The following is a 25,612-nucleotide window of genomic DNA, read 5'->3' on the forward strand; positions in this document are numbered from 1 at the left end:
TTTGGAGTGTGTTGTGTTTATTAATAAATAAAAGTGTTTGCAGCCAGCAGCCACCTGGCTTTGTAATGTTTTTTTTTTCCCACCCCACTCTGGTTCCACTTTCATCCTCGAATGTTATTTCATGCTTTCTCCCCGTTACTCTTTGGTCTGATCAGTTTATTCCACTCAAAAACGAGATGAATTCAGTCTCTCTGCAGAAGTGGATTCTCTGGATTTGTTTTTTTCCCCTCCTTTTGCTGCACAATATTCCCAGGACAGGGATGTTTTCCAGTCTCCATCTTTTCAGTTGCAGATGTGGAACATGTTGATTCAGGCTGGGCTTTATCCTACACCAAAAGCAAGACTATAAAATCCAAGTTATTTATAAGAGAAGATACATATTTGCATCTCAACTTGGAAGGGAAGAGGGACTGAATATCCAGCCTTTCCCAACACACAGATTTCTCTTAAAAGGGATTTATTGTGTGCTGATCCAACGGAATGAGGGTAAATCCAAAGTTTTTTGTATTTAAAGGTAGAAATGTGGTGCTCCCTTCTCTGACCTCAGAGAATCCCCAGTCGAGCAGGCCCAGAGCAGCTCAGCTTTCACTCAGGGCTACAGGTGTGACTGGAATTACAGCTGGAGCAGGAATTCCTGCAATTCTCGATCCTTAATTCCCACTTAACCCCCAACAGGGGCTCAGTTCCAAGGGAACAGGCAGAGCTGGCAGCTCAGGGGGGCACAGTGACCCCATTGTCACCACAGGGTCACCCACCTCAGCCCTTCCCCTCACGGGGGTCCAGTGCCACCACATCTCCCCTCAGAGTGACCTGTCCAGGACCTCAGCCCCTCACGAGGGTCCAGTGCCACCACATCCCCTCAGAGTGACCTGTCCACCACCTCAGCCCCTCACAAGAGTCCAGTGCCAACTCAGAGTGACCTCTCTACACCTCAGCCGCTCACAAATGCCCACTGCCACCACATCCCCCTCAGTGACCTCTCCACCACCTCAGCCTCCACAGCCCCCGCCCCTCATCTCGGTGTCCCATTGGCTGCCACAGCCGTCACTCAGAGCCAGGCACAGCCCACACAGAATCTCAAGAACCCATTGGCTGCCAGGGCCGTCACTTAGACCTAAGCCCCTCCCGCCAACGTGGGCGATGGTGGGTGGAGCGCGCACTCCCGCCCTCTCGCTCTCATTGGCTGCTACGCCTGTCACTCAGACTCAAACCCGCCTCTCCCGCGTGAGTGTGGGAGAGCACTCCCCCATGCCAGGCGGCTCTGGACACTCCCCAGCCCCCTTTTAACCCTCATCTCGATGGCCCATTGGCCGCCACACCCATCACTCAGAACCAAACCCCGTCCCCTTCCCCCCGCTTGCACTGAGCGGGCGGGCGCGCACTCCCCCCTCCCTCATCTCACCAACCCATTGGCTGCCGCACTCGTCACTCAGAGCCAAGCCCCGCCCTTCCCCATGAGGGCAGCGCGCCCCCTGGCGACCGCGCCGTGCTCCCCCCCCCCCCCCCCCCCCGTACGTGCTGCGTGTGCGTCACCCCCCCCCGCCCCCTCCCGCGCGCGCGCGCTGCCGTCGGCGCGTCCCCCGCGCGCGCTCCGCGTCACCGCTCACGGGCCTGGCGCGCGGCGGCCGGACGGACGCTCGGACCCGGCCGGACACACGGACGCGGCCCCGCTCCTCTCCCTTCTCCCGCCCGTTGGCTCCGGGGCCGCCCGGCGGAGCGGCCCGAGCGCGGCGGCGGCGGCCGCGGGTTCGTTTTTGTGTGTGGGGGGGGCGCGCGGCCTGGTGCGCGCGGCGGATCCCGCCGCTCGCGTAGCGCGGCCGCCCGGGCTCGCTGAGGGGGAGGCCCGGGCTGGGGAGGGGGGGAGAACGAAGGCTCCCGGCCTGAGGAAACGCCGCCGCCATGAGCGTGGAGGCGTACGGCCCCAGCTCACAGACCCTCACCTTCCTGGACACCGAGGAGGCCGAGCTGCTCGGCGCCGACACGCAGGGCTCCGAGTTCGAGTTCACCGACTTCACCCTCCCCAGCCAGACCCAGACCCCGCCCGGGCCCGGCCAGGCGGGGCCGGCCCAGGGCCAGGGGCCCCCCGGCGCGGGGCAGGGAGCTCCGGGCCCGCTGGAAGCGCAGGTGAGGGGGCCGGGGGGCGGCCCGGACCGGGGGGTCCGGAAGGGGCGGGCGGGGTTGGGCGCTCGGGCCCCGCCGGGGCGGGCGGGGAGCGGGAGCCGCGTGTGGAGGAGGCGGAATCGGAGCGGGTTGTTCGGGGAGGAAACTCGCGGCCGGCTGGCCCAGTCGCGATAGTTGTGTCGTTGCGACAGGGAGGAGGAAAACCCACCGAGCCTGGGTGTCGGTTCGGGTTCTTTCTCCTTAAAACAAACGCGGGGTTAGGGGGTGTTTGCTTATCGGAAGTTGGGCGCTGAGGAAATTCGGGTTTTTTACTTCCCCTCTCTAAAATACGCGTTAATTTCTTCTTGTTATTGCTGTGAATGTTAATTTTTTATTTCAGTTTCCACTTTCTTTGCTGCACGGTTGTTGGGCTGGTTTGTTTGGCGGTTGTGTGGCAGGGCTAGGCCTGAGACAGGTTCTGAGCTCTGCTTCCTCGTGGCTTAAAAACAGGTTTTAGTTTGGGGTTTTTTTATTATTACAGTTGATGGCTGGTACCTAAAAGAGAATGAAGTTGTGTTTATTTAGCAATTCACAGCTCGTAGGCAGGGGAGGAATTGGGATTACAGCTCCCAAGAAGTGCTGCAAATGAAGATAACAATCTCAGTGTGCCCGTAGTAAACAACGAAAACACCAAAGAACTCTCCCGTATTTTTAAAAAAGCCACACTTTTGTGCAGCTCAAAGATCATGCAATATTCAGGTTCCTCCCAGAAATCCCATTATTAACCATGTACATCACCCACGTGTCAAGGGATGAGTTTAGACAGGAGGTGAGAGCTGTAGGTGAGGTTTTATCCCCAGCCAACCATCCTGGACCTGGTTTTTGTCCTTTTACTGGCAAAAGCTGCCCCAGCTGTGTCTGTGAGGGGAGCAGGGAGCACGGCAGCTCCACAGGTGTGCAGGGCAGCACTGAGGGAGGGTTCCTCCTCTCCTGGGGTTATCCCAGCACAATGAAATCCATTTTTATGCCCGAAAGTGCTCGGTGACAGCAGGGATGTGCTCGGGTCGCTGTGGTTGTGAGTCAGAGAGCTCAGAGCTGTTATTTTCTGTTCCTTTGCACCTTTTGGATTTGGTAGAATTGATCCAGTTTGGCCCTTGAGAGATCAGGATTCTTTCCTAGCAGCAGTAAAATCTCTGTGACTATACATTGAAAGAGAATGTTAATCACATTTAATTTCAAACCTTTAATGGGTTGTGATCACTCCAGAGCTCCCAGTAGGGAATTTGTGGCCAAGGAGAAGAAAAACCACCCCAAAATCAGCCTCATAAGCTGAAAGTCCAGACAAGAGGATTATTAATTGGCCTTTTTTTATTTGTCTAAACACGTTTGGAAAACCTTTGAAGTCAAAGTAAAAAAAAAAATAATAATAATAAAAGCTCTGGAGAGCACCTTCAGGTACTGGTTGTGTCTCCTGGCTAAAAGAAAAGGATTTTATCTTGATTTTTTAAAAAATCAGGGTGGTTTTGAGTTTCTGCAAACTTTTGTGGTCATCCTGGTGCTCGTTCTGACGTTGGAAATGTCATTTTTCGGGAGGGACTCTCAGAGGTGGAGTGAAATAAAACAAAGCCCAGGATCTGCTCAGACCTGCCCCTCTCAATGGGCTCAGGGCTGATAAAATCACAAAATCTGGGGTTTTTTAAAAGGTTCTGGGCAAAATTTTTGCTGCCCTCACCAGATAATTGAAGTTTGTTGTTCTTTTTGGCATCTTAATTAATGACTTCTCCAATTGATCAGGTTTTGCTTAATGAAATATTAGCCCTGTGATTATAATTAAAGCTAATTAAATAAAAAATTTTATTTGGAGCTGAGGAATATTGAGGGTGGAATCTTCTGCTCTGCTGTTTCTGGGGTCTTTTTAAAAAGATGAGTTGAGCAATGCAGGGCACCTCATGTTTTAGGAAAATTTGATGTATTTAGTATAAAAGAATGTCCTTTCCCAATATATTTAATTAATAGTTTAATAGTGTTACAATTGGTTAATAGTCAATTGCCAAAAGTAGGAGTAGAGCCCAAACATTTTCTACAGAAAATTCTATTTCCATTGTTTCCTAGAATTAATTAAACACAAGAATCGATTTTCTGAAGTGTTTTAAGAGGAATTTAAAATCCTCAGAGCAGCTGTGGCTGCCCCTGGATCCCTGCAGTGTCCAAGGAGCACCCCGGGATCACACGGGGTACCCCGGAACCCCAAACCATCCCTGCAGTGTCCAAGGAGCACCCCGGGATCACACGGGGTACCCCGGAACCCCAAACCATCCCTGGATCCCTGCAGTGTCCAAGGAGCACCCTGGGATCATGGGGGTGCTTTAGGGTCCCTCCCCACCCCAAACCATCCCCGGCTCCCTGCAGTGTCCAAGGAGCACCCTGGGATCACACGGGGTACCCTGGAACCCCAAACCATCCCTGCAGTGTCCAAGGGGCTTTAGGGTCCCTCCCCACCCCAAAAGGAATCAAAGCACCCTGGGGTTCTCTGCAGTGTCCAAGGAGCACCCCGGGATCACGGGGGTGCCCCCAGATGGGCTTTAGGGTCCCTTCCCACCCCAAACCATCCCTGCAGTGTCCAAGGAGCACCCCGGGATCACGGGAGTACCCCCAGATGGGCTTTAGGGTCCCTTCCCACCCCAAAGCAGCCCGGGGCTCTCTGCAGTTCTCGCTCCTGCCTCCCTTTGCTCCCTTTCCCCTGCTGCTCCCTCGGTGTGGGTGAGCTCAGCTCCGGGCGCGGCTCAGCGGGGCCGGGGCAGCTCCTAGGCCGGCGCCGTGGCCTAGGCAGGCTGGGTTTAATTTGCAGGGCTAACAAAGGCTGTTTTGTCCGGGCCAGACGAGTCCTTGTTGCTCAGGTCCCATCTGGAAGCGCCGCTCCCTCCCAGGGGCGAGGCTTTCCCAACTTCCTCCTCGGGAAAGGGAAGGCGAATCCCCCTCCCTGGGGATCCCTGGGGCAGAGCCCTGGGCAATGCACAAACAGCAGCAGCAGCTGCTGCCTTTGCCAGCCGGCCCCAAAAACGTGGGGTTTGGGGATTGCCTGGGCTGGGGCTGGGATCCAGCTGCAGGACTGTGCTAGCACGAATCCTGCAGGAGTGCAAGGGCAGTTGCAGTTCTTGTTGCAGCTTGAATGCAGCACTTGAAAGCAGAGCTGGGTGAGGAGGAGCAGGTGTGCTCACCTGGGCTGGGCATGTCCTGTTACCCTGATCTAGGATCCCACAGTCCTGGTTGGATTTGGGATGGAAAACTTCAACCCTGGAAGTCCCAGAGGCAGGGACACCTCCCTCCCACTGTGCCACGGTGCTCCAAACCCGTCCAGCCTGGCCTGGGGCACTGCCAGGGGCTCAGGGCTGGTCACAGCTGCTCTGGGAATTCCATCCCAGCCAGGAATTCTGCCCAATATCCCACCCAAATCTCCCTTTTCCCAGTTTAAATCCATTCCCTGTCTTGGGATTCCAGTCCTTGTCCCAAATCCCTTTCCAGCTCTCCTGGAGCCCCTTTAGGCTCTGGAAGGTGTCCCTGGAGCTCCCCTCCTGCAGCCTGGCCTTGAATCCCACAGGGAGCAATCCCTGATTCCCACCATCCCGCCCAGCCCTGCCCCTCTGGCACTGGAGCCACTCCCTGTGTCCTGTCTGTCCCTCTGCAGCTCTCCCGGATCCCTCAGGGGCTGCAGTCCTGGTGAGCACCACCTTGGCACCTCCTCCGTGGGACCAGGCACTGCCAGCCTGGTTGGACGGGCCTTCAATCCCACCCCAATCCCACCCCAATCCCACCCCAATCCCAGGGACAGCTCCCACTGTCCCACGCTGCTCCAAACCCCCTCCAGGCCATCGTGGGCCGTTCTCAGGGCTGCAGCAGCCCCAGCTCCCTGTCCCCGCTGCTTTGTGTCCCTCAGCTCTGTCCAGCCTGGTTTGTGTCCCAGGGAGCTTTGAGGCCGGCACAGAGCAGGGCAGGCCCGGCAGTTTTTGGGAGCAGTTCTGTGGCACTCGGAGCCGGAGCTGCCAAACTCGCCGTGCCAGGAGCTGCAGCCAGCATTCCTTGGAGCAGAGCAGTGGCCCCCCTGCCACCAGGGCTGCCCGTGCCAGGTTTTTAATGCAGGGCTGACATCACAGGAGCCTTTGCAGCGATCACTTCCTCCTGCAGAGCTGCCAAGGGCTGGGGCTGCACCTCCCAGCTCGGGTGACATCACTGCTGCCTCCCCGAGGGCTGGGACAGCACAGCCGCTCCTGCCCTTGGCACTTCTGCCTTGAAAAATCCCAAACTGAGCCCAAACTTTGCTGCTTTCTTTTAGAAACAGGAGGACAGGTTTTTTGGGAGCACCCAAAAAGTGCATTAAAATCAACCAACCTTAACATAACACATTGTGGGGTAGAAATGCTGGGAATGCTGGGAAGGAGTTCAGATCAACTCCAGGCTTTGGAATCCCACCTGGGCCAGATCAGGCCTTGTTTATCTGCTCTGAAATGGCTCTGTCAATTGGAAATGGAGATTTGAGGTGGATATTTGCAGAAATGGAGATTTGAGGTGGATATTTGTGTGCTGACACCTGTGCAGAGTCTGTTCCTCAGTGAGCTGATGGGATTTCTCCTCACCCCACTCACGGGCTTGTGCTGCTGCTGCTCCTTCTGTGGGGTTTGATTCCTTTTTCCATCTTCCCTTTTGCACTTTCAGTTCCTTTGGGCTGATTGTTCCTATTAAAAGGCAGAGCTTGGAGAGAACACCAATAAAAGCCAGCCCATTTATTTATTTCTTGTATTTTATTGAAATGCTCCTCATTTCATTTGCAGGGCTGGAAACGGAGCCGGTGGCTTTGAGGGCAGGCCCTGATGGCTCAGGGCAAGTGGGAAGTTGGCTTTGGACTTTAACTCTTGCAATTGGCTGTTAAATTTTTAATGTGGATCTCTCTAAATGAGGAATAAGCTGAGTTTGCTTCATTACAGCTTGAAGAGGGCAACTTTTTAATTTATTTTTTGATGCCTTTTACAAAAGGTTTTGTGTTCTCAGCTTTCTGTTAGAATGAAGTTGCACCTCCCAGAGAAATTGCATTAAATCTAAGTTGTTTAAATATTGTATTCAGAGACAAAGGCCTTGAGTGATTTTTGTCCTGTTTGGCTGGTTAGAATTTATAAATAAATCTTAACTTTACAAACATTGGGGGTGTTAATTGTCCCTTTGATAGGGAAATGACCCCAGCCCTCCCTCAGATGTGTTGGGAATATTCCAGTCGCTTTGGTGGCCCCTTTCCCACAGTTTCCACTCAAAATTAACATGGATTAAGATAAGTTTATCCCTGTTCAGCTTTTGGTGGCAACTTGGCTAAAGAATGCAGAGAATAAACCGAATGTTGGGGTCTTTGCCAGCTCAGTGTTGAGGTGCTAAAGCCCCTCAGGGCTGGAGAGATTGAACCAGGATACCTGGGAAGCCCGAGGGGCAGCAGCTGCAGTGGCCATGCCAAAGTCCCAGCGTGACATCCACACCTCCTGGTGCTAAAAGTGCCCAAAAATGGAGTTCCTTTGGTCAGGAGAAAGTTGCTGAGACAGCACCAAATGTTGCAGAATTCCGTGGTTCTGGCAGTCCATGGTGGGCACAGGATTAGGTGGGGGAAATTCCTGTTCCCAGGTGGATCCCTGGAATAAATAAGGGTGAGAAAACAGCTGCTGGAATTGTTGAAATGGAATTTTGTTATGTAAGGCTGTGGAAAAATGTGACTGCAGAAAAGCAATCTCCCTGTTTTCCTGCTTATCAGTTGGAGTTCAGATAATCCTGTGAAACAGGAGGTGATGGAGCAGGTATTGATTGTGGGATTGTATGGAAAAATACAATCTGCAGGAAAGCAACCTCCTCCTGGAAACTTTATTCCAATTTATCAGTTGGAGTTGAGGTAATCCTGGAAAGAATGGAGCAGGTCCTGGTAATGGGCATCCCTGTGTAACGGGTGTGGATTCAATGCTCTTGGCAGCATTTTCTGGGGGGGTTCCAGTGCCACCCAAGATTCTGGGGCTCATTTTGGGTGTGCACCCCAACCCAGGTGAATGGTCCTGATGGGATCCTGCAGAATGGAGCTGTGGATGAGAACGTGGCCAAGACCAGCCAGCTCCTGGCAGAGCTCAACTTCGAGGAGGATGAGGAGGACACCTACTACACCAAGGACCTGCCTGTGCACGCCTGCAGGTGGGGCTGCCAGAGGGCACCAGGCCCAGGGGACTGGGAACAGCTCCCAGAGCTGTGCTGGGGCTGCTGGGCCGATTTGGGAACAGCTCCCTGTGTTGTGTGCTCCTGGAGATCCTGGGCAGGTTTGGGAACAGCTCCCTGTGTGCTCCTGGGGCTCCTGAGCAGATTTGGGAACAGCTCCCTGTGTGCTCCTGAGCAGATTTGGGAACAGCTCCCTGTGTGCTCCTGAGCAGATTTGGGAACAGCTCCCTGTGTTGTGTGCTCCTGGAGATCCTGGGCAGATTTGGGAACAGCTCCCTGTGTGCTCCTGGAGATCCTGGGCAGATTTGGGAACAGCTCCCTGTGTGCTCCTGAGCAGGTTTGGGAACAGCTCCCTGTGTGCTCCTGAACAGATTTGGAGCTGCCACGTCCACTTCTGGCCAGCTCAGAGCTCCCTGGGGGATAAATCCCAGGCTCAGCCACCCCAGTGATGAGAATATTGAATAGTGAGAATTTTAAATATTGAGAATTTTAAAAAATTTGTATTACAATATTAATTAAATAGTTAAATATTTATGTCTCACAGCAGGAATTTGGCTCCTGTTTGGTGCTTGTCCCAGCACTGATGTTCCCCAGTTTCCACTTCCCCTTGTTTCTGTGCCCTGTAAATCCAGTTGGAGTTTGGGTTTGGATTTTCCTCTCAGCAATAACCAATCTCTTGCTGCCTTTCCCTGTGCAACTGCAGCTACTGTGGGATCCACGACCCTGCCTGTGTGGTTTACTGCAACACCAGCAAGAAATGGTTCTGCAACGGCCGTGGGAACACCTCTGGCAGGTAAGGGATGGAACCAGGAAACAAAAACGTCAACTTTGTACCCATTGCCTCTTCTTTTCACTCTCAGAGCAGCGCTGCACTGAGAGATGTTCCCTGCATGGATGGGCAGAGCCACATCCTCCCAGTGTGTGCTGTGATAAACAGATTTGTGTGTGTGTTCCTCATTGCTACCACAGGTGTTTGTGGTGTGAAGCTGCTGTCAGTCTGAGCTGTAACCTGAGCTGTGACCTGTGCTGTTCCTTGCAGCCACATTGTGAACCACCTGGTGAGAGCCAAGTGCAAGGAGGTGACCCTGCACAAGGACGGGCCCCTGGGAGAGACGGTCCTGGAGTGCTACAACTGCGGCTGCCGCAACGTCTTCCTGCTGGGCTTCATCCCAGCCAAGGCCGACTCCGTGGTGGTTCTGCTCTGCAGGTCAGGCACGCCTCTGCTGCTTTGATAAACAGCAGCCCTTGCTTGCATTTTAGCCCAAAATACATTGTATTTCCTGGTTTGCCACCCTTTTCCCTTCGGGTGGTTGCACAGAATTCAGGGGTGCAGGTGGATAATGCAGCAAGGGGAGTTCTCTTGTGTTCTGTGGGCAAACATCTTGGTGCTGTAGAAAAGTGGTTTTTTCCTGAATTCTGCATTCCTTAATGGAAGAAAGGTGTTTTTCCCTCTGTTTTGAGCTTTGCAAGAGGCACAGTTCTGTTCAGGAAGTGACTCTGGAGCCGTGGAACAGTGACTCTCACTCAGGGTGTTTTTCTCTCCGCTCAGAGTCATTTGAGGCCACAATAAATCAGAAATTGCTCTGACAGGCTAAGTCAGAACTGAAAATTTATAATTGTGAGTGTTTTAATTGGGTGCTGTCGCTGTGTGTTTGCTGGTAGAAATTGTATTTCTGTGGAGGAAGTTCTGTTTGGGAAATAACCTCCTTTTCTGGTCTGAGTGTGCACAGCCTTCATGGACAATAGCCACCTCCAAAGGTGTCATGTTAAATATTTTAAATCCATTTTCAGCCCTGGGAACACCCAAGCAACACTTGTCACAATACTGAAAGAAGAACTGAGAAATGAATTTTCCCAGCAGACTGGGGTTGTTTTGCTTGGATTTCCCCTGGTTTTTGAGCAGTTTCAGGCGCACAGCAGCCCAGCTTTCCCCCTCCACACCAGACTGTCCCTCACTGTTCCGATGTCTCAACTCCTGGCTGTGTTTGGTCCTGCAGGCAGCCCTGTGCCAGCCAGAGCAGCCTGAAGGACATCAACTGGGACAGCTCCCAGTGGCAGCCCCTGATCCAGGACCGCTGCTTCCTCTCGTGGCTGGTGAAGATCCCCTCGGAGCAGGAGCAGCTCCGCGCCCGCCAGATCACAGCCCAGCAGATCAACAAACTGGAGGAGCTCTGGAAGGTACAGCCTGCGCCTGGAGGGGTTGGTTCCACCAGGGCTGAGGCTGTTCTCGAGGGAGGACAAGAGTTTCAGGGGCTCTGGAAGGCAGAAATCACACAAGGTGTAAATCCTGCAGTGCCACAGTGCTCAGAGGATTCGGGGAATTGTTGAAAGCTTCACCAAGCTGAAAACCAACTTCCCTTGCTCATATCAAGACTTCCAAATAGTTCTGCTTTAAGTGGGGCCCAGCAGAGCAGGGAATTGTTTCTCAATCAGTTCTGGGGCTTTTGACAGGTTTTTTGTGCCTCCTTTAAAATTTAAACCGGGTTTAATACAATTTGTAATGCCCTGGTGTGGCCTTAAGGGTAGTTCCACCTTGATAGCGCTCCCTGTGTCAGTAAAACACAATTTTACCAGTCCTGCTGTCAATTTTTACACTTCCCACTGTGAAACAAAACATCTCTGCTTTTATTTCCAGGAAAATCCATCTGCAACCCTTGAGGACTTGGAAAAACCTGGTGTTGATGAGGAACCCCAGCATGTCCTGCTTAGATATGAAGATGCTTATCAATACCAAAATATATTTGGTCCTCTGGTCAAGCTTGAGGCAGATTATGACAAGAAACTGAAGGAATCTCAGGTAAAACGTGTGAGATTTGCTTTTTGAGGGGCTCCTGACAGTCCTGGGGTCAAACATGGAATCACAGCACAAAGCCTTGAGTGCAATAAATAAATAAATAAATAAATAGATTGCTGTGGTGTAGCAGCACTGGGATATCAGCAGTGATGGTGCTGTGAGAGCAGGGAGAGGAGAATCCTCACAGTCAGGGGTTTTAAGAGCTTGAAACACTTGGGAACTTCTCACCTTTGCTGTGTTCAAGTTTTCCTTTCCAAAAAGTACCTTCTGTCCCAGAGGTGCAGCTGTTTGCTACCCTCAGAAGCTGCAGTTCCCTGGCAGGGAAATGGGAGTTTTGAGAGCTCCTGGAAACATTTCATGGGTGTTTGAGGAGGGGGAGAATTCCACAGCTGGTGAGCAGGGCTTTGTTTCTCACCATTAGCTCTCAGAGCAGAATTCACCTTCTGCAGGTGCTGTGAACTCAGCCACAGGAATGGACACAGATTTTTGTGACATTGGAACAGGCAGTTTTGTCATTTCTGCACTGTTTGAAGCACAGGACTGACTGTGGTGGTTGGCAAACAATTCTTCAGGAAAATAATAGCTGCTCTTTTTGTTACCCTCAGACCCAAGATAACATCACAGTCAGGTGGGACCTGGGCTTGAACAAGAAGAGAATTGCTTATTTCACTTTGCCAAAGACTGATTCAGGTAAGGACACCTGGGCAGTCTCTTTGTCAGGGGTTTTTTGTCCCTTTGAGTAAAAGCAGCCTTCAGAGCCCTCTGAGGGCTGGCCTGGGGAGGCTCTGGAAGGTTTTTGTGGCTGTTCAGAGCTTTTCCCCCCTTCCTTTGCAGACATGCGCCTCATGCAGGGAGATGAGATCTGCCTGAGGTACAAGGGAGACCTGGCCCCCCTCTGGAAAGGAATTGGGCACGTGATCAAAGTTCCTGATAGTATCCTTTACTTGGAGAGCCCTCAGCAGGGCTGGCCAGGGCTGGGGTCGGTAACAAGCCATTCATTATCTCCAAAAGTAATTTCTGCTAATTAAAAACTCGGGGTGGGAGGGGGTGGGGGTCTGCTGAAGAAAATCACCAAAATTGGGGAGAATAAAATTCAAATTTTTGCTCGAAATTACTACTTAACGAGGTTCTACAGATTATGGTGATGAGATCGCCATCGAGCTGAGGAGCAGCGTGGGAGCTCCCGTGGAGGTCACCCACAACTTCCAGGTGGATTTTGTGTGGAAATCCACTTCCTTTGACAGGTATGGAGGCAGCAGCCCCAGCCTGGCAGGCACTGCATGCACTCGCTGCACAGTTTTGTTCTTTGCCTTCGCTCAGTGGTTTTCAACCAAGAAATTTGTCTTGGTTTGGCAGCAGCCAGCAGAGATCTGAGTGTGTGGTGAGCACCTGGTGCCTGGTTCAGAAATGGAATTAATGGCACAAAATGGCCAGTTGGTCTCATTTGGAAGGGTTTGTTGCAAACACATCAAAGGGAGGAATTTACCTTATGTTTAATAATACTTGAAACAGAAGAAGAAAAACAATTTTATAGTTGAGCTTCCCGAAATCGCTTTAAACTGTTAAAATATCAAAATTTGGCTGTGGAGCCCACAGGCTTCAGCCAAGTCTGTGTTTGGTAAGACAGGAGTTGGCTTCTTATCCTATTATTAGAATTTCCTATTAGTAATATATCCTATTACTATTATCTCCTCTGATCCTATTATTTTATTCATTGTGGCTGCAAATTTTCTTTAAATCTTGCACCTAAATTCCTGTCACAGGTTCTTGCACCTGAAATTACTGTCCCAGATTCTGTCACCAAAGCTGGTGCTCCTCTCCACATTTTCTGGGAATACCTTGTAATGTTCATGTGGGGAAAAAACAAAATGTGTGTTCTCAGAGTGTAATTTCTGTGATTTTAATTCTGTTAATTCTGTGTTTAATTCTGTTAATAAGTGTTGGCTGTTCTCTTTCCCATTTGTGTCTGACACCTGCTGTAGGACACCTGGGGGTGCCTCACACTGATCTTTAGGAATCATTTTCCTGCTTTTCCTTCATTTCAGGATGCAGAGTGCTCTGAAGACATTTGCAGTGGACGAGACCTCGGTGTCTGGGTACATTTACCACAAACTGCTGGGCCACGAGGTGGAAGATGTCATCATCAAATGCCAGCTGCCAAAACGCTTCACAGCCCAGGGACTCCCTGATCTCAACCACTCTCAGGTAACCTCATCTCCTCTCACTGCCCAGGATGACAGAAAGGATTTAAAAATAAAGCTTAAACAACTTAAAGCCTGTGTTGGGAATGTTAAATAACAATAAATCTTATTTTTTTTTTAGGTTTATGCTGTCAAGACCGTCCTGCAGCGTCCTCTGAGCCTTATCCAGGGTCCCCCTGGCACTGGGAAGACAGTGACATCAGCCACCATCGTGTATCACCTGGCCAGGCAGGGCAACGGGTGAGAGCTGCTCTCTGAGCCTTTGTGTGAGCTGGATTCATGCAAAGAATCCCCTTGATTTTAAAAGCAAACGTAATTTGTGTCATTGAACTGTACTGTCTGGGGGGACTTGGGCTCGTTGCACAAAATACCCTTCCCCTGCATATCGTTAGGGGATGTGTTACTACTTACATTTTATTGCAAGTCCAGTGGAAAGAAATTGCAGTTTATTGAGATTGTTGGCTGATTGTTGGCTGGTTTTGCCAGGCCTGTGCTGGTGTGTGCCCCCAGCAACATCGCCGTGGATCAGCTGACAGAGAAGATCCACCAGACTGGCCTCAAGGTGGTTCGCCTGTGTGCCAAGAGCCGCGAGGCCATCGACTCCCCCGTGTCCTTCCTGGCCCTGCACAACCAGATCAGGAACATGGACAGGTGAGCAGTGAGGAAAAACTTCCATTTTTGGGGTTCGTGCTGGGCACAGCTGAGGGCTGTTGTCACTGCTGTTTGCTTGATGGGTTTATTTTGTTTTAGTTACAAATTGCTTTCACTGCAATCCTACAAATTTGGTTGGGCTGTAAAGCAAAATTCCTGGGTTGTTTTTCAGCATGCCAGAGCTTCAGAAGCTGCAGCAGCTCAAGGATGAGACTGGAGAACTTTCCTCTGCTGATGAGAAGCGTTACCGGGCTCTGAAGCGCACGGCGGAGCGGGAGCTGCTCATGGTGAGGGCCTGGGGCTGATCCCCCAAATCCCTGGGGCTGTCCCCCCCAAATCCCCATGGCCACTGCCCCAAATCCCGGGGGCTGTCCCCCCCAAATCCCTGGGGCTGTTCCCCCCAAATCCCCATGGCCACTGCCCCAGATCCCTGGGGCTGCCCCTCCCCAAATCCCTGGGGCTGTCCCCCCCAAATCCCTGGGGCTGTCCCCCCCAAATCCCCATGGCCACTGCCCCAAATCCCTGGGGCTGTCCCCCCCAAATCCCTGGGGCTGTCCCCCCCCAAATCCCCATGGCCACTGCCCCAAATCCCTGGGGCTGTCCCCCCCAAATCCCCATGGCCACTGCCCCAAATCCCTGGGGCTGTCCCCCCCAAATCCCTGGGGCTGTCCCCCCCAAATCCCCATGGTCACTGCCCCAAATCCCGGGGGCTGCCCCTCCCCAAATCCCTGGGGCTGTCCCCCCCAAATCCCCATGGCCACTGCCCCAAATCCCTGGGGCTGTCCCCCCCAAATCCCTGGGGCTGTCCCCCCCAAATCCCCATGGTCACTGCCCCAAATCCCGGGGGCTGCCCCTCCCCAAATCCCTGGGGCTGTCCCCCCCAAATCCCTGGGGCTGCCCCTCCCCAAATCCCCATGGTCCCTGCCCCAAATCCCTGGGGCTGCCCCCATCCTCGTGCCCCCATCCCGTGCCCCCCTGCCCTGCTAATCCTGCTCCCTGGCTGTCCCAGAACGCTGATGTCATCTGCTGCACGTGTGTGGGAGCTGGGGACCCCAGGCTGGCCAAGATGCAGTTCCGCTCCATCCTCATCGACGAGAGCACGCAGGCCACCGAGCCCGAGTGCATGGTGCCCGTGGTGCTGGGGGCAAAGCAGGTAAAGCCCTGGCTTCCCCTGAAAAGGGTCTGGGAACACAGCAGGAAGCAGCCACATTCCCAGTGCAGGCACAGCCTTCTTCCTTTTCTAGAACATAAACTTACCTGACTTCATTTGGGCTCAGCCCTGTCCATTTGGGCTCAGCCCTGTTCATTTGGGCTCAGCCCTGTTCATTTGGGCTCAGCCCTGTCCATTTGGGCTCAGCCCTGTCCATTTGGGCTCAGCCCTGTCCATTTGGGCTCAGCCCTGTTCATTTTGGGCTCAGCCCTGTTCATTTTGGGCTCAGCCCTGTTCATTTTGGGCTCAGCCCTGTTCATTTTGGGCTCAGCCCTGTTCATTTTAGGGTCAGCCCTGTTCATTTTAGGGTCAGCCCTGTTCATTTTAGGGTCAGCCCTGTTCATTTGGGCTCAGCCCTGTCCATTTGGGCTCAGCCCTGTTCATTTGGGCTCAGCCCTGTCCATTTGGGCTCAGCCCTGTCCATTTGGGCTCAGCCCTGTCCATTTGGGCTCAGCCCTGTTCATTTTAGGGTCAGCCCTGTTCATTTTAGGGTCAGCCCTGTTCATTTGGGCTCAGCCCTGTCCATTTGGGCTCAGCCCTGTTCATTTGGGCTCAGCCCTGTTCATTTGGGCTCAGCCCTGCTCGTTTCTGTTTCCATGGCCTGGAAGGTGTTGGTGCTGTTGGAACACTCTGGAGAGGTACCAAGATTTTACATTAAAATGATCCCCTGAAAAGAGAGTGACACTAAAGGTTTCTGAGCCTTTGGGGAGAGCTGAAGCCTATCACAAGTTGGAATGATTAATTCCTAATATGTCAGGGAATGGTTTAAACTGACAGAGAGTGGGTTTGGGTTTTATATTTAGGGGAAATTGTTTCTGGGAGGGAGGGGCTGGGATGGAATTCCCAGAGAAGCTGTGGCTGCCTCGTCCCTGGGATTGTCCAAGGCCAGGTTGGAAAAGAGAAGTTCCAGGGAAATCTTAGGGCCCCTTGCAGGGCCTGAAGGGGCTCCAGGAGAGCTGGACAGGGACTGGGGACAAGGGATGGAGGGACAGGACACTGGGAATGGATTTAAAGTGGGAAGAGGGAGATTTGGGTGGGATATTGGGAAGGGATTCCTGGCTGGGAGGATGGAGAGGGAATGGATCCCTGGGAGTGCCCAAGGCCAGGCTGGAGCCGCCTGGGGTGGTGGGAGATGCCCCGGGGGTGGGATTTAAGATCCTCCCACCCCAAATCACAGTCCTCCATTCTCTGTAGGATATTTCTGTTATCCCAAACAACCTCCAGCAGCCAACCTGAGCTCTCCCCGAACTCTCCCCACAGCTGATCCTGGTGGGAGACCACTGCCAGCTGGGCCCTGTGGTGATGTGCAAGAAGGCAGCCAAGGCCGGGCTGTCCCAGTCGCTGTTTGAGAGGCTGGTGGTGCTGGGCATCCGGCCCATCCGGCTGCAGGTGCAGTACCGCATGCACCCCGCGCTCAGCGCCTTCCCCTCCAACATCTTCTACGAGGGGTCCCTGCAGAACGGGGTCACTGCAGGTAAGGAGGGCACTGGGGCGGCACTGAGGGAGCAGCACTGGGCAGCCTCACGCCCGGGGTGGGCACCCCAATGTTCCCCTTTGCATCACATCAACCTGGCTGACTTCATCTGGGGTCAGTACTGTTCAATTGGGGTCAGTGCTGTTCATTTGGGGTTGGTGCTGTTCATTTGGGGTCAGTGCTGTTCACTTGGGGTTAGTGCTGTTCACTTGGGGTTAGTGCTGTTCAATTGGGGTTGGTGCTGTTCATTTGGGGTCAATGCTGTTCATTTGGGGTCAGTGCTGTTCATTTGGGGTCGGTGCTGTTCATTTGGGGTCAGTGCTGTTCATTTGGGGTCAGTGCTGTTCACTTGGGGTTAGTGCTGTTCAATTGGGGTCGGTGCTGTTCATTTGGGGTCAGTGCTGTTCATTTGGGGCCAGCCCTGTTCATTTGGGCTCAGCCCTGTTCATTTGGGCTCAGTCCTGTTCAATTGGGGTCAGTCCTGTTCATTTGGGCTCAGCCCTGTTCATTTTAGGGCCAGCCCTGTTCATTTTAGGGTCAGCCCTGTTCATTTGGGCTCAGCCCTGTTCATTTGGGCTCAGCCCTGTTCATTTTAGGGTCAGCCCTGTTCATTTTAGGGTCAGCCCTGTTCATTTTAGGGTCAGCCCTGTTCATTTGGGCTCAGCCCTGTTCATTTGGGGTCAGCCCTGTTCATTTTAGGGTTAGCCCTGTTCATTTGGGGTTAGTCCTATTCATTTTAGGCTCAGCCCTGTTCATTTGGGCTCAGCCCTGCTCGTTTCTGTTTCCATGGCCTGGAAGGTGTTGGTGCTGTTGGAACAATCTGGAGAGTGAATAAGGTTTTATATGAAAATGATCATCTGAAAAGAGAGTGACACTAAAGGTTTCAGAGCCTTTGGGGAGAGCTGCAAATCTTGAGCAGGGATCAAAGCAGGCATTCTCTCATCTGGGTTTGGGTTTTTAATAAAAAAATTTGCATCACGCTTCATTCTGAGGCTCTTTGATATGGAAATTGCCGAGTGGTGTTGCTGATTTGTTCTGCTCCTGTTGCTGTGCTCCTCAGCTGACAGGGTGAAGAAAGGCTTTGATTTCCAGTGGCCCCAGCCTGACAAGCCCATGTTCTTCTACGTGACCCAGGGCCAGGAGGAGATCGCCAGCTCAGGCACCTCCTACCTGAACAGGTGAGCTCAGCTCTGGCACCCGAGCTGCCTCTGGGCAGGGCTGCTCACGGGTAAATCCTCACTGGGGTGTAACGAGGGCCTCCCTCAGGGCTTCAGAGCTGCTTTTGCCTGGGCTCCTCTCACAGCAAACCAGGAGGGAGCAGCTCAGAGCTGGGGTTGCTGTGTGGAGGGGTTCACCTCACTGCTGGAGAGGGAGCAGGCCATGATAGAATGCCTGATGTGGGTGAATCTGGGCCAGCAGGAATTGCTGATCAAGTCACATTTTGAATTCCAGTAACTCCTCAAGCAGAATCCTGAATCTCAGATTTACTTCAAAAGGGATGGAAATGCACTTTTTTTTTCCTCCTATCCCTTTTTTCTGCACATTCAACCTTCTTTTTCAACAAATAAATGTAAAATCTGCTCCTCTTGGGTCATGGTTGTTCACGTGCCTGGCAGGGAAACCAGCCCAAGTTGTGAACAAAATATCAGCTGAGATATTTTTAATCTCAGCCTGTTTCCTGAGCAGCATGTGCAAGACTGGATACAGCGGAGCAGATTGTGCACAAACAACCAGCACAATCAATGCCTGGCTGATAGGGGGCACTGACATTCAAAACATTCTGTATTTAAAGCTTTAAGATAAAGCAGCTGAAGGATCTGGGGGATGTTTGGGATGATTGTAAAAGTTCCACGTGTACATTTAACTCCAGCAAGAAATCCCATTTGGCATTGAGCTTTTGCTGTTTGTTGTGCAGTGCTGAGGAGGTGGAGGTGAAACCTGTGTGGTTCTGAGGCCTTTGGGATGTTGGTTTTGGCCCAAATTCCTCTGTGCGTGTCCAGAGTGAGGAGCTGGAGCTGAGTTAATTGCAGTGCTCGAGCAAAATTGATCTTTCCATTGAAGCACCCTCACGTGGGAGCCTTTAAACCCCATTACCTTGCTAAAAACTGAGCCCTGCTGGGCTGTGCCTCTGCAGGACCGAGGCTGCCAACGTGGAGAAGATCACCACCAAGCTGCTCAAGGCGGGGGCCAAGCCTGACCAGATCGGCATCATCACCCCCTACGAGGGCCAGCGCTCCTACCTGGTGCAGTACATGCAGTTCAGCGGCTCCCTGCACACCAAGCTCTACCAGGTACGGGCTGCACCAGCCCAGAAGGCACTGCCTGGGAAATTCTCCGCGGTTTTTTACGTCTAGTCCATCTTCAGGCCCAGTCTTTGGAGGTTTTGAGTTGGTTTTGGTTAATGTGGGTCGGTTTTTGAGTTGGCTTTGGTTAATGTGGGTCGGTTTTTGAGTTGGTTTTGGTTAATGTGGGTCGGTTTTTGAGTTTTTGAGTTGGTTTTGGTTAATGTCGGTCGGTTTTTGAGTTTTTGAGTTGGTTTTGGTTAATGTGGGTCGGTTTTTGAGTTTTTGAGTTGGTTTTGGTTAATGTGGGTCGGTTTTTGAGTTTTTGAGTTGGTTTTGGTTAAAATCAAGGAGCAGAGTTAGGAGGTACCAGTGGGAACAGGGAGAGGAGGAAGCCCTGCTGAAATCTGTGTGCAAAGAGGTTGTAACAAATCCTGTGAGACACAGAAGGGAGAGGTCCCTGTGGAAAACCTTGTGCCTTCAGCAGCCCTGCGTGCCAGGGGACGTGCAGGAAACCAAGCAAATAAGCCCTGGTGCCCACACGATTGATTTGCTTGGGAACACGTCCTGCCACCAGAGGAACTCCTCCACCAAACAGAAAAATGAGCTGCTACAAACAGGACAGTTCTGTGTTTAATATGATCTTGTTTTGCAAGACTGAGAACTTGAGCAGTGTTTTCACTGCAGGGAAACTTGGTGGAAATATTTTCCCCCGTGCCAGGAATGATGTGTCCCTCTCACTGAGGTTTCTCAGGGCTAATTTGGACGTTTCATCCTCCAACATTTTGGAACAGTCAGAACCTTTTGGCAATGTCTTCAAGCAAAGAGCTGCTTTGCACAGTTTTGGGGAAACAGCAGAACCATAAAGCTGAACATGAAAGGAATTTCTCCTGAACTGAGACTCCCTGTTCCCTTCTGGGGCAGCTGCTCAGTGCCCAGAGGAATTACCAAATCACTCCTCCCTCCAAAAACAACATTTTTCTCAGCTGATGGAGGGCTCAGTGCTGGCCAGGCCCTTTGGCAGTGCCTGCTGGTGGCAGAGCTGTTTTGCTTCCGTGCCTGAGGTGTTTTCCTGTGCTGCAGGAAGTGGAAATTGCCAGTGTGGACGCCTTCCAGGGCAGGGAGAAGGATTTCATCATCCTGTCCTGTGTGAGGGCCAACGAGCACCAGGGCATCGGCTTCCTCAACGACCCCAGGAGGCTGAACGTGGCCCTGACCAGAGCCAGGTGAGGGAAGCGGGGCATGGAGGGGTGCAGGGGCAGGACAGGGCAGTGAGGGCAGCCTTGGGCTGATACTGGGAAGGAATTGTTCCCTCTGAGGGTGCGAGGGGTTGGGCTGCGGTTCCCAGAGCAGCTGGGGCTGCTCCATCCCTGGAAGTGCCCAAGGCCAGGTGGAGCAGCTGGGGAGGTGTCCCTGCCATGGCAGGGGTGGCACTGGGTGAGATTTAAGGTCCCTGCAACCCAAACCATTCTGTGCCATTTTTATGTGCTCATCTCAGCCCCTGCCACCATTTGGCACCAGTACATTTGGGAAGTCACCATGCCCTTCCCATTTTCAGCACAGATCCCTTCCCTTCATCTGCTGCTTTATCACTTCCAGCAACCACTTGGTGCCCACTTGGCTTTTTGTGCTGCCTTTGATTCCAGAGAGGCTGAGGAGGAGCCCAGCACCTCAGGTGCTCCTTGCCTTCCCCACTGTCCCCGAGCCCCAGAACCAGCACTGGGGTTTGCTGGGACACAGGGCGAGCCTGGAGGAGGAGCTGCCTGCTGCAGGCTCCTGCCAGGTGTTGAGGCACATCTGGAGTGGCTGCTGTGAGCAGCCCCAGCTGCATCAGGCTCCTCCTGCAGCCCCCCGAGAGGAGAAGCCAGGGGCTGCTCTGCTCATCGTCCTTTCCACAAATCCTCTGTGTCCACAGGTACGGGGTGATCATTGTGGGGAACCCCAAGGCCCTGTCCAAGCAGCCCCTCTGGAATCACCTCCTGAATTACTACAAGGAGCAGAAGGTGCTGGTGGAGGGGCCCCTGAACAACCTGCGCGAGAGCCTGATGCAGTTCAGCAAACCCCGCAAGCTCGTCAACACCATCAACCCTGTGAGTGACCCCGGGCTCCTGACAGCAGCCAATTAGCCCCTGATGCCTTAATTAATGCTCAATGGGTGGAATGAGCCGCCCACACAGCCTCACACCCCCACGGGTTTCCATTTTTGCTGCCTTTTGGTGCAGCGTGACTGCAGGGGGAAGCGGCTGCTGCTGTCCCTGGGCTGAGCAAACTTCATCATTTCTCCTTAATTGCAGGATTTTATTGGGGGTAAATCTTGAGGTGAATGAAACGAAGGAACTGGTTTGTGTAGAAAGGGCAAACTCGCTTTTAACCCTCAAGCTGCAAATTTTATACAAATTATTACTGGGGGAGCTTGGCAGCCACCACAGGACCCCGAGTGGAGCAAGGGAATTGCCAGGGCCTCAGAATAGACTGAAAACTCATCAAATGTCTCACAGCTTGGGACAGGCTGCTGGAAAATCTTACTTCTGGTGTTCAGGATGTGGCTGAAATAATAATAAAAGGTTTTCTATGCGTTAGAATTAATTTCCACAACATTTGTGCCATCTGTGGAGTTTTATGGATTTTTACCCAAAATAGCTTCCACTGAGGTTGCAGTGCAAGGTTTTCTGGGGGAAAAGAAGGAGGATGAATGCTAATTGCCAAAATCCCTGCAGGGTGCCCGTTTCATGACCACTGCCATGTATGATGCACGCGAGGCCATCATCCCTGGCTCTGTCTACGACCGCAGCAGCCAAGGTAAAGGAAATGCCCAACGTTCGCTTTTTAGGGGTTTCTTTTTCCCCTAACCAGCCCCTGAGGGGTCACATCTTACACACCTCAAACTTTGAAACTTCTTAAAAGCTTTTAAACTTGTGCAGATGTTGAATTTGTTAAAGATTTAAACTCCAAACTACAGAAATGGAATTTAAGAACTGGAATCGATGGAATTTGAAGACTGAAAATGTTTGGGATGGGTTTAAGGGCTGAAAATGGAATGAATTTAAGGAATGAAAACGTTTGGGATAAATTTGAGGGCTGAAAATGTTTGGGATGAAATTGAGGCTGAAATATTTGGGGTGAATTGGAGACTGAAGTGTCTGGGATGAATTTGAGGCTGAAAATGCTGTGGATGAATTTAAGGACTGAAGATGCTTAGGACGAAATTGAGGACTGAACATGTTCAGGATTTAATTTAACAACTGAAAATGCTTGGGATGAATTTGAGGGCTGAAATGTTTGAGATTTAATTTAACAACTGAAAATGTTCAGGATGAATTTGAGGGCTGAAATGTTTGAGATTTAATTTAACAACTGAAAATATTTGGGATGAATTTGAGTGCTGAAAGTCTTGAGCCTGGATTTTGCTCTCTGTAAATAGAATCCCAGCCTGACATGTGCCGAGCAGGTGCAAAATGAGGGGGAAAGGAGTGTGAGCAGCATTTCAGGGATCTCGGGTGGTGCTGTGAGAGGAGCTGTGGGATGAGCCTGTGTTGGGTGGATTTGTGCAGTCCCAGGTGTGGAATCAGCAGCGAGGCAGAGCCGCTGCTCCTCGGGCGGGGGGAGCTGGGGATGGCTCCTGCAGCAGCAGAGTCCCTGAGCCCCTGTGCTCTCCTCTCCCCAGGCCGTCCATCCAACATGTACTTCCAGACCCACGACCAGATTGGGATGATCAGTGCAGGCCCCAGCCACGTCACTGCCATGAACATTCCCATCCCCTTCAACCTCGTCATGCCCCCCATGCCCCCCCCGGGCTACTTCGGCCAGGCCAACGGCCCCGCTGCAGGTAAAGGAGCCCTGGCAGGGCTCAGAGTCCCCAGCAGAGGCGTTGGTGCCCCTCAGGTTCTCACTGCTGCCTGCCTGGGTCTTTTCCAGGCCGTGGGGCTCCCAAAGGGAAGACGGGCCGCGGCGGGCGGCAGAAGAATCGCTTTGGGATTCCTGGCACCAGCCAGTCCAACCTGCCCAACAGCCAGGCCAGCCAGGACGTGGTGTCCCAGCCCTTCTCGCAGGGCCCCCTGACCCAGGGCTACATCTCCATGAGCCAGCCCTCACAGATGAGTCAGCCTGGGCTCTCCCAGCCGGAATTATCCCAGGTGAGTGAGGATTTGGGGATAGCAGGAGCCTCTCCTGGGGTTTGTGTTGGTGATCTGTGCCTGCACCTCCTCCCTGCTGAGGGAAACGAAACTGAAACTGCTCTCAGTGACTCAGCTGCAGCGTTCACAGCCTGCACTGATGGGGCCATGGAAGGGAAATGTTGCTTCAGCTGATACACAGCTCAAAACCCCCTTAATTTAGGGAAATTCTGCACCAAAAAGAGCAGATTTAAAAAACCCAAACGCTCTCAGCTTTTTGATCAACCTGGTTCTGCCTTGCACTTGAGCTGGACACTGATGTTGAGGCTTCCCTCACCTCTCCCCTTGCAGGACAGTTACCTTGGTGATGAGTTTAAATCCCAGATTGACGTGGCGCTGTCACAGGACTCAACTTACCAGGGGGAACGAGCTTATCAACATGGTGGAGTGACGGGACTGTCACAGTATTAGAGTGTAAGCACCCCTCTGCCCGTCCCCTGAGCCAAACTGTCCCCAGCCCCTGATTTGAACTGTCCCCTCCCCTGATTTGAACTGTCCCCATCCCCTGATTTAATCTGTCCCCATTCCCTGATTTGAACTGTCCCCATTCCCTGATTTCAACTGTCCCCATCCCCTGATTTCAACTGTCCTTTACCCTGATTTAAACTGTCCCCTCCTCTGATTTAAGCTGTCCTATACCCTGATTTAAACTGTCTCCATCCCCTGATTTAAACTGTCCCCTCCTTTAATTTATACTGTCCCCTCCTTGATTTTAACTATCCCCTCCCTTATTTAACTACCCCCTCCCCCTGGTTTAAGCTGTCCCCTCCCCCTGATTTAAGCTGTCCCCTCCCTGGTTTAAGCTGTCCCCTCCCTGGTTTAAGCTGTCCCCTCCCCAGTTTAAGCCTGACTGGGTGAGCAGGACTCCCCTAACTGAGCTCTCCGTCTGCCCCCAGGTTGAGGAAGAAGAGCTAAGCTTGTGTGGAGCTTAGTTCATCAGCATTTTATTCTGGGTAATAAAAAAAATAAAATAAAATGGATACCTGTTTTCCACTGCTAAAACTGAAGCACCACTGTGTGAGAGCAACAGGAGAGAGAAAGAAACCAACCAACGGAGAGGAGAGAAAAGAGAGAGAGAGGAGCGCGCGAGAGAGGAGAGAGCCACTGCTGGAGCTCACTGAGCCACGGAGCCGGAGAGAGGAGAGAGAGCCCTGAGGAAGGAACTCACCCAGCAGAGTGCTCAGCTGAGTCCCCCCAGCTCCGGAGAAGGGCCTTAACAAAGCAGGTTTCACTTCATTCCATACTTCTCTTGGCGAGCAGGGCATTATGAACCTTTCAGAGCAGATGGGGAGAGGAAAACCCTCACCTCAGAGTTGGGCTGCTCGTTTGGTGAGGGTACTGAAAACATTTTAACAGGAACTGTTTACACTTTAGAAGCAGAGTATCTGAGAGAAGGGGGGGAAACAAAGAGAGACAAAGTCCCTGCCTAGGTGAGAGCCAGCCAAGCAGAAATCCAGCTCTGCTCAGCTCTGAGGTGCAGGTTTTGTTGTCCAACACTGGCTCTGAAATTTGTTGTCATCGTGTCGCCCACATTCTGAACGAGGTGGTTTTAAAGAGATTCTTTCAAAAAGAGCACTGAATTTTTTAAGAAGTTTTGTCTCTGAATTCTTAGTGGTGGACCTGGGAGATTTAGATCCTTGTTCTGAGAAGCTTATATTACAAAAAAAAAAAACCTTAAAAAAAACCAAAAAAAAATGTTTCAAACAAAAATTAGAGCACCATCCTTGAGAACTTTCAGTGTGATTTCAAGTTGCAGCAATCAGCCTCTTCTTCCTACATGGGATAGGTTTAGAGTGAGAGGAGCCTGCGTGCTCGAGCAGGAGGGTTTCAAAGTGTTTTCTGTATGCTTTAATTGGCAACTGTCTGGACTCTACTCTGTGAAAAACAGCCTTTCTGTAAGATGAACTTTATGCTTGAAAGGGGACGGGTTCCTGTGCCCTTCGGCCCTGGAGGGAAGGTGCAGCCAGGCCTGCTTTGGTCCCCACAGCCCTGGGGAGGAGCAGTGGAAATTGGGGATTATTTCGGGTGGAAGGGAAGGCTCCGCACCTCTGCAGGAGCAGGATGGACAAACGGACAAAGCAGGCAGGTGGTGGAAGGTGGTGGCCTCTGAGAGACAGAGCTGGGTTTAATTTGGGAGAATGGGTCAGGCTTTGGGGCGGTGGAGGCAGGAGAGGACAGAGTGAGGAGTTGAAGGGAATTTCCAGGGGGAAGAAAGTTTGTTCAAGCTTTGCTCTGTGGAGCAGAGCTCTGAGCCCAGCTGGGAGCAGGGCTGGGAGGAGAAGCCATCCACGCTCTGAGGTGTAGCCATGTCTGGAACACTCACAGGGGAACACTTGGGAGCTCTTCATTTCTGCCAGAAGCTTTTTTAGGAGCAGCACAGAGAGAATTGATTCCTCCAGCCCCGTTCTTAGCAGATCCTGAATCAGAGGAGCCTCTACCTCCCAGCTGGGCAGCAGCAGAGATTGAGCAGAGCCTGGCTGTTCTCAGCCTGAGTTAA

The 25,612-nt window shown here is 52.2% G+C and overlaps 1 protein-coding gene and 1 long non-coding RNA gene across 3 annotated transcripts; one reads left to right on the plus strand and one right to left on the minus strand.

Annotated features, from left to right (window-relative positions):
* On the minus strand, positions 1–2,015 carry LOC136566833 (uncharacterized). Its single transcript, XR_010785084.1, has 2 exons — positions 1,941–2,015; positions 1–326 (listed from the first exon to the last, which is right to left on the minus strand). It is a non-coding gene; the product is annotated as an uncharacterized lncRNA (long non-coding RNA).
* Positions 1,871–24,706, plus strand: UPF1 (UPF1 RNA helicase and ATPase). 2 transcript variants are annotated; one of them, XM_066566144.1, is made up of 24 exons: positions 1,871–2,124; positions 8,168–8,310; positions 9,035–9,124; positions 9,371–9,538; positions 10,329–10,509; positions 10,967–11,128; positions 11,731–11,815; positions 11,960–12,058; positions 12,252–12,369; positions 13,171–13,330; positions 13,448–13,566; positions 13,813–13,977; positions 14,150–14,264; positions 14,987–15,130; positions 16,448–16,661; positions 17,722–17,839; positions 18,796–18,952; positions 20,027–20,169; positions 20,859–21,033; positions 21,661–21,742; positions 22,608–22,769; positions 22,859–23,076; positions 23,407–23,529; positions 24,012–24,706. In XM_066566144.1, exons 1-23 carry the CDS (start codon positions 1,900–1,902, stop codon positions 23,524–23,526), a joined length of 3,363 nt encoding a protein of 1,120 aa, XP_066422241.1. In that variant the 5' UTR covers positions 1,871–1,899; the 3' UTR covers positions 23,527–23,529; positions 24,012–24,706. The 2 variants fall into 2 exon arrangements, with proteins under 2 accessions (XP_066422241.1, XP_066422242.1); XM_066566145.1 differs by having other exon boundaries at positions 12,261–12,369.
* The last annotated feature ends 906 nt before the right edge of the window (positions 24,707–25,612 follow it).

This window comes from Molothrus aeneus, chromosome 27 (assembly GCF_037042795.1).
Source record: "Molothrus aeneus isolate 106 chromosome 27, BPBGC_Maene_1.0, whole genome shotgun sequence".
NCBI lineage: Eukaryota > Metazoa > Chordata > Aves > Passeriformes > Icteridae > Molothrus > Molothrus aeneus.

Bases quoted from the DNA above. Each gene is read 5' to 3' on its own strand.
- UPF1 (XM_066566144.1), top strand. From the start codon at position 1,900: ATGAGCGTGGAGGCGTACGGCCCCAGCTCACAGACCCTCACCTTCCTG. The intron at 9,125-9,370 runs GTAAGGGATGGA...TGTTCCTTGCAG, and splicing joins CGTGGGAACACCTCTGGCAG to CCACATTGTGAACCACCTGG. The intron at 23,077-23,406 runs GTGAGTGAGGAT...CTCCCCTTGCAG, and splicing joins CCCAGCCGGAATTATCCCAG to GACAGTTACCTTGGTGATGA.